General features: G+C 34.2%; 1 protein-coding gene across 1 annotated transcript; it reads right to left on the minus strand.

Annotated features, from left to right (window-relative positions):
• Nucleotides 1-2,520: 2,520 nt before the first annotated feature.
• LOC18036855 (probable disease resistance protein At5g63020) lies at nt 2,521-5,296 on the minus strand. Its single transcript, XM_006427245.2, is given in 2 exon segments — nt 2,521-5,198; nt 5,201-5,296. Coding segments are annotated over 2 exon segments (2,736 nt in total). The 5' UTR covers nt 5,259-5,296.
• Nucleotides 5,297-7,150: the final 1,854 nt, after the last annotated feature.

A 7,150-nucleotide genomic window follows, 5' to 3' on the forward strand; every position in this document is an offset into this window, starting at 1 on the left:
CCTCTCAAGTTTGGCAGCTTTAGTCCTTTTTTAGAATATAAATATTAGGCATAAAACAAATTTGCAATTTCTTGAACAAAGCTAGCATATGTGTACACGGATACTTTCACTTTCAAATTTCTTACAAATTCATGAAACAAAATTTAACTTTTTGGCATAAAGTATTTCAAAGACTTTTGAAACACCATCTTCTTGATTCACAATATTTTACACCAAACAATCTTCATTTTCTCTAACAAGCGATTGCATGTAACAGGCTATTCCATAATTCATCTTGAAACATATAAAAAATCTCATATGTATAAATTTCACACATTTGCTTTTCAATTTGTAATCGTAATCTCAATATTGGTCTTTCATTCAAATATTTGCTATCAGCAATTAACTCTTCATGACGTTGTTGTGAAAGTGCTTTATTAACTCGAAAAACAAAGTCGAGAAGTGAATTATTTTTTTATACACACCTCTTGAAGATTGCATGATTACTTTTAGCTCGTTGGCTACTTGACATCCCAACTGAAAACACATGGTTCACATATGTAGGCACCCACTTTGATCTGATTTCATACACCCCTTATAGCCACTCATTCTCTGTTAATTTTGTCTTATCTATAACATCCTTCCACATTGCATCAAACTCTTCCATAGTTTTGCTTAGTCTCTCCGAAATTTTGTTCAATATATGCCACATGCAAAATCCATGAAAAATGAGTGGAAAGGCTAGAGATATGCCATTGCCGGATCCAGATCAGTAATAATCATTTTTAGGTCATCACCGGCATGGCCTCCTTAAATTGCTCAAACAACTAAAGAAATTATTATGTTGTCTCATCACTTAGAAAACCGCAACCAAAAACAATAGTTTGAACATGTTTATTAACCCCAACAAAAGGTGCAAAAATCATACTAGATCAATTGGTGTTGTACGTAGTATCAAACACAATCACATCACCATAAAACTTGTGTGCCCGCCTACAACATATCTGCATCATGACACTTTATTTCATTTCGTAAATTTCTATCATTATTATAAATGTCTCTTTGTACACATCCCATATTTTCAAGCCTTCTGTTTGTAATTCAAAAAGATTGATTTGCTGACATGTTGGTATATTCATTGTAACTAATTGTTGACTTAATCTTTTTCTGAATAGCTGACATTAAACGATGAGACCTCTATAGATGAACTCTTCGAGGTGAAGATAATGCATCATTATGCTCTTCAACAAATATACAAACCATATATTTACCCAATTCGGATTTAAACACTACTAATTTTGCACTACAACCACCTCGTATTATGTCGTGTCGCCTCTTATGATTAACAACTTTGGATTGTCTTGCTTGTCCTTCTTTAAAGCACACATATTACTTCCTTATTATGTCATTACTCTCTTTGCATATCTTACTAGAATTAATTTGGATAATAAAACCAGCCTCTTTAGCGTATTTGTTGTAAAATTCATAAGCGTCATCTAAAGTATCAAATTCTCGACCTTTATGTGGCTTACAGTCAAGTGCTACTTCTGGTACGTAGAGACTATCCTCATAGTTTGACTGGCCAACCACAATTTGAGCATTCATTTTAGTACAAATGAAATAAAGGGATAAAAAGAAGAAAAAACACAAATTTAGGATCTAAAATAAATAATTAAAGATGATGGATATGAATTAGTTTGCAACTCACTTGAAAAAAGAAACTCGATGGCGATGCTGCAATGACGAAGCTCCGGTAGCTGTAAATTTCAAACGGTGATTCAATTTGACAATGAACAGGTCGCTGCAAAGTCCAAACTAAATTTAATTTGTTATTTCAAGTTACAAATTGCTTAAATCGTGCCGGGTAAAAGGTTTTTTTAGTTTTCTCTCTCTAGAACTATGACTATTGAGCTTTCTCTTTTATTTTTTCAATCTTAAAAAAGAGTGGTGCTTGGGGGAGAGAAAGATGAGAGAAAGTATAAAGTGGGCTCATATGTCGTGAAGCAGTATACTGTAAACAAAATAGGAACTAACCATTGGATCATATCTAACGGCCACTTGCACTCTCTCAGACTATATATATATATATATATATACACATTGTAATTTTCTGATTCGGTATTTTAAAGTGTGGGAAAATTTAAAAAAATTTTAAAACCACACAATTTTAAAGTATTATGAAATTAAAACATTAAAACTGCAGGGTTTTAAAACTTTCTCAAACTTTCTCACATTTTAAAATTCTTATTATTCATTCTCTAATGCAATACCTTCATTTTTTTTAATACGAATATACTATTAAAGCATATGATTTAATAGTCATTGCTTTTTTCATTGTCAAATATTGCTTCAAACCATTAAATTTTTAAATCGTCATCACATCTTATGTTGTTAACTTGGTATAATAACTATTAAAGTCGATTTTTAAAACTTGGTCATCATCATGTACTTTTCATCGATTGGAAAAGAAAAAAATTGTAACATTACAAACAAATGACAACATGACAACAACACAAGGGTTTGTTCCACTGCTACCACAAGTCAATTCAAAATTTCGCACCAAGATCTCTGATTAACAGCTGGTTTAAAGCAAGAAAGAAAAGCATCTTGAGTGTCTTGATCCTCCCACTGTAGTTTTTTCCACCAGTTTTCTTCTCCCTTGATAACGACTTTACACCCTTTTGCGCTGTTAGAATCGAGAGGAAGCTTGAAAAGCTTGGGGCATCCTTCAACTCTAATTTCCTTTAAATTTGGAAAGGCCAAGGCCTCCCAATTGATACAACACAAATTTCTTAGATTTTCCAGGCTAAGAAATTGGAGTTTTGCAAAAACGCTCTTCTTCCTCTCTGGATGATGATGAAGTTGACTCAATTTTTCGGCTTTGATTATTTGCTCCATGTTGCAGCAGCTTAATACAACCATGGACTTGAGGCTTGGAGCAAAAACGAGCCATGTCAAGTCCTTCAACTTGAAGCAAAAGCCTACTTTGACTGTGTGAAGGCTGTGGAAACCACGGGCTAATTGGTTCACTGATGATCTTTGTACAGTCATCTGAAAATCTTCCAAATGTTTACGACCAGCAACGTATAGTTTATTGAGATTGTGTAGGCATGCTAAACAGAAAATGTCGAGTGACTTTGAATCGTTGAAGCATCGGAGGAAAAGAGATTGAGTACATCTTTGCAATTCCTGGGAGATCAAAAGTTCCTGGAGAGCTTCCCAACTTTTCAAGGTGATGGTCAACGCCATTAAATGTTTCATGCCCATCAATTCCTCCACCAAAAATTGATGACCCCCAAACAGAACATTGCTTTTCAATCTTTCAATTTTGGAGCCACCGCAATCAAACATTCTCAATACCTGTAACTTTGAAAATGCAGACATCACCAGCCTTGGAAATTGATTGAGATTATACATGTACTCCAAGTTCAGGCATTTCAAATTTACCAATTTTTGTAGCTCAATTGGTAAATGGGTAATGGCTGTACCGGATAAATCAAGATGTTCGAGTGAAACTAATGTTGAAATTCCTGATGGTAATTTCCATAGCAAATGATTATTTGACATATTGAAAACTCTGAGAGAAGGCATAAATTGAAAGAAGTCACCTGCGATCATCTTCAAACTATTGTCGCTAAGAAACAAGGAAAGAAGGTGAGGGCAGGTTGGAGTTTCTGATAGATTCTCAATTTTGTTTTTCATCAAGGACATTCTTCTAACGTTTCTCCAGTTTTGAATCTCCGGTGCTTCTGTTAATCCAAGACCTGCGTGAACTAAGAAGTTTTCCTTCTCCTTCTCGATTTTACAAGCTATCCATAACACCATGTCACGGATCACATCGTGCATCTTTACAACATGTTCTCCACTTTTCTCTTCTGCTATGTCTCCTTCTTCTTCTTCCAGTAGACATGCATGAAGAAGAATACCAATAATGTAATATCCTTCATTATATGCTCCACTTCTATCATATTGATCTAAAAATCCTTCACCAATCCAACAATCTATCAATTCACTTTTACGAATTCTATAATCTTCAGGAAATAAACCACAGTATAAGAGACAAGATCGTATTGTGTCGTCAGGCAAGCTGTCATGACTAAATTTTAGAAGAGGATACACCTCTTTTCCCATACCTGGAAATTCTGAGGATGATCTTCTTAAAACTTGAATTGCGTGGTGCCATTCGTGAGGCGTCTTCTTGCAAGCCATTGCGCGACCGATGGTAATGAGTGCAAGTGGCAAACCAGCACACTCTTTAGCTACACTTCTGGCTAGTTCAGGAATGTCTGGATGGTTGTCAAGAACATCTCTTCGGAGATTCTCACGAAACAATCTCCATGCATCCTCAGGTCCCAAACACTCAACTTTTAAGAACTCGTGAGCTTTCATTGCACCACAGATTTCAAGAAAACGAGTTGTGAAGACTATCTTGGATTTATTTTCTGGGTCGGGAAAAGGAACACCCACTTTAGTTAAATCAACGCGCTCCCAAATATCATCCAATAACAATAAAAACTTCTTCTTGCTCAAAATTCTCAAGATATCCGATGCTTTGTCTTCAAGACTTCCATTCTTCCATGATTCGTCAAGAAAACCGATTCTTCTTCCAATTTTCTCTTGAATCTTTTCAAGCTGTAAATCTTTAGACACCACCACCCAGATCACAACATCAAAATCATTTGGTGCACCAAGAAGCTTGTTGTTGATTTTGGTTAACAGAGTAGTCTTTCCGACTCCCCCCATGCCATATAGGCCAATGATTCCCACTTGTTCTTCTCCAAGACATCTCCATACTTTATCAAACATTGATTCCAAACCCACCGTTGGTTCACAAGGCCTCTGGTCCACTGCAGGCGGCCGTACCTTCTCGGCGACCGCATCAAAAGCTCCTTCACCCATTAAATTATTCACAAGCTGCAGCGTCTTAGCCACTCGTTTCCCGAACTTGAAGCTTGACTTGCAGTTCTTGGAACAGCAGCCTCCCGGACATAATTTATCAACTTCTTGAGAGCTATCCCTCATCAGTTCACCAACTTCAGTTTCCACAGCTTCCACTCTTGAAAGCCACCCTTGCACGGTGTTGAGCTGTCTCATTTGCTGGTTCTCAGCATTGGCGACTCTTGCCATCACATCGTTCTCAGATTCAATTAATTTTTGCAATTGAGCCTGCAAAGCGGGAAGATTGTCTTCAAGCTGGCTTATATATGCTGCTTTATTGAATTTAGGCAACGAGAGAAAATGGCATCACATGAGAATTGGATCCCGATAACGTTGCCCATTTTTCGTGTTAAGATTCCACCGATATGAGTAATATGGAAAGAATTATTCGTATGAGGTAATATAAGAATTTGTGTGGTACTATATATAGAAATGGGGGGGGGGGGGGGGGGATCTCCCCACATCACAACTTTTCCAATAAAAATTTAAGTGAATGATTGTGTGCTTGTGAACAAAATTTTTGACTCATAAGAATTGTTTTTTATTTTTTTTTTGTGTAAAATAAAGAAGAATCCTATGTTATAAGTGTTGAAAAAGTGGGCTAAATGAATAATGTCTTCTTTTTTTTCATTTTTCTTCGCGATGAGTCATTCGAAAAAGGGGGGGAGTTGTTTTTTTTTCATTTTCCACATTAATAAATGCCCGGTGATAACTTAAAATTTGGTGGCAGATGAACTGATGTAAATGCCGACGGTAGTAAGGAATTGTCGAAAACATAATAATATTTCTGACTACTTTGAATTCAATTTATCATAACTATAGCATTAGTTTTAACCTTATTGGTTTTGTAAAAGAAAATAACAAGCGTTTTCAGAAAAATACCTTATTTGCGAAATTAAAAATTTTAAGAGGTAGAATCATAATTTATTTGCGAAAATTTTAGAATAATTTTGGTGTGAGAGTTTGAGAGGTAGAATCATAAATTAGTATTTAAAAATAGATAAAATTATTATATAGTCTAATTTTATTTAAGATAGAGGTGTGCAAAGTATTATTCACCACATTCAAACTCCAGTGCTAAAAAAAAACTTGAAAATCACAAGATCGAGTTTTTGGAAATTATACAATCTAACTTCCTTTTAGTAGTTGGAATTTAGCATTTTTTATATTACTTTAGAATTTAGTTTACTAAATAGAGAATTAGAAATATATTATATGTGTTTGCTAAGATATTTGATAGTTAACTGAACACGATACAAAGTCATGTATCGTGTATAAGGCGCTTTTGACTATAAGGCTCTTTAAATTATATCACTTTTTGACTTTATACCAAAAAAAAAAAATCCAAGTGGTTTCCTGGTAGGACGCCACTTCAGATGCAAATCAAGAGACAAAAAGAAAACCCAAGTCTTCAATGAAATTTTAAAAATCGTGGAAGTTTCCTAGTAGAAACTAGAAAGCCACTTCAAATGCAAATTTGGGCTAAAAATAGAGATCATAACATTAGTAGTGAGTTAGTATCGACCCCCATTAGTGATAGTTTTCGAACAGTATATTATACGTCTAAATTTAAATGTCAAAAGTTAAAGTTAGGTTTATTTGAAAGTGCGTTTGTCATTTATGCAATGCAATTTCATATTTGGACAAACCCGGTAATTTGCTACATTAATTTTTTTCTTTTTTTATATTATAATAGATAAACATAAATTTGTAATTTAATGTCATATCATTTGGTAATATTAAAATTTTATTTTACTTTATATTATAATAATAAAATATAAAAATTAACTATTTAATAATTAATTTATATAACCAATAATGAATATTTGTATATTTGTGTAGAATATAGTTCACACTACACTAAACATGATATTGCATTATACTTTAATGAACTTTTATACAATGAATCAAAATATAATAGAACTAATATAAATGAATCACACTGCGCCAGACGCATTATTTGGAGTAATATGGTAAGTTTAGGCATTGCCTTGCAGAGCATTATTCTGTTTTCCTATACGTGGAGGAACTGAAATACCACAATTATGGTGCCTTTCCTTGTTTTTCGTCGGTTTTTTTCACTTTTACAAATTCAATAGAAAGAACTTTTATATGGTTCGCCTTCTTGAGTTATCCAATATTAGCAAATATATGTAACGTGCTCTTTCAGTAACTCGGAATTCTTGTCACAAAAGATCTGAACCATTGACTGCTTCCTTTCTTTCGTGTATTT

Source organism: Citrus clementina, unplaced genomic scaffold, assembly GCF_000493195.1.
Source record: "Citrus clementina cultivar Clemenules unplaced genomic scaffold, Citrus_clementina_v1.0 scaffold_7, whole genome shotgun sequence".
Classification (NCBI taxonomy): Eukaryota; Viridiplantae; Streptophyta; class Magnoliopsida; order Sapindales; family Rutaceae; genus Citrus; species Citrus x clementina.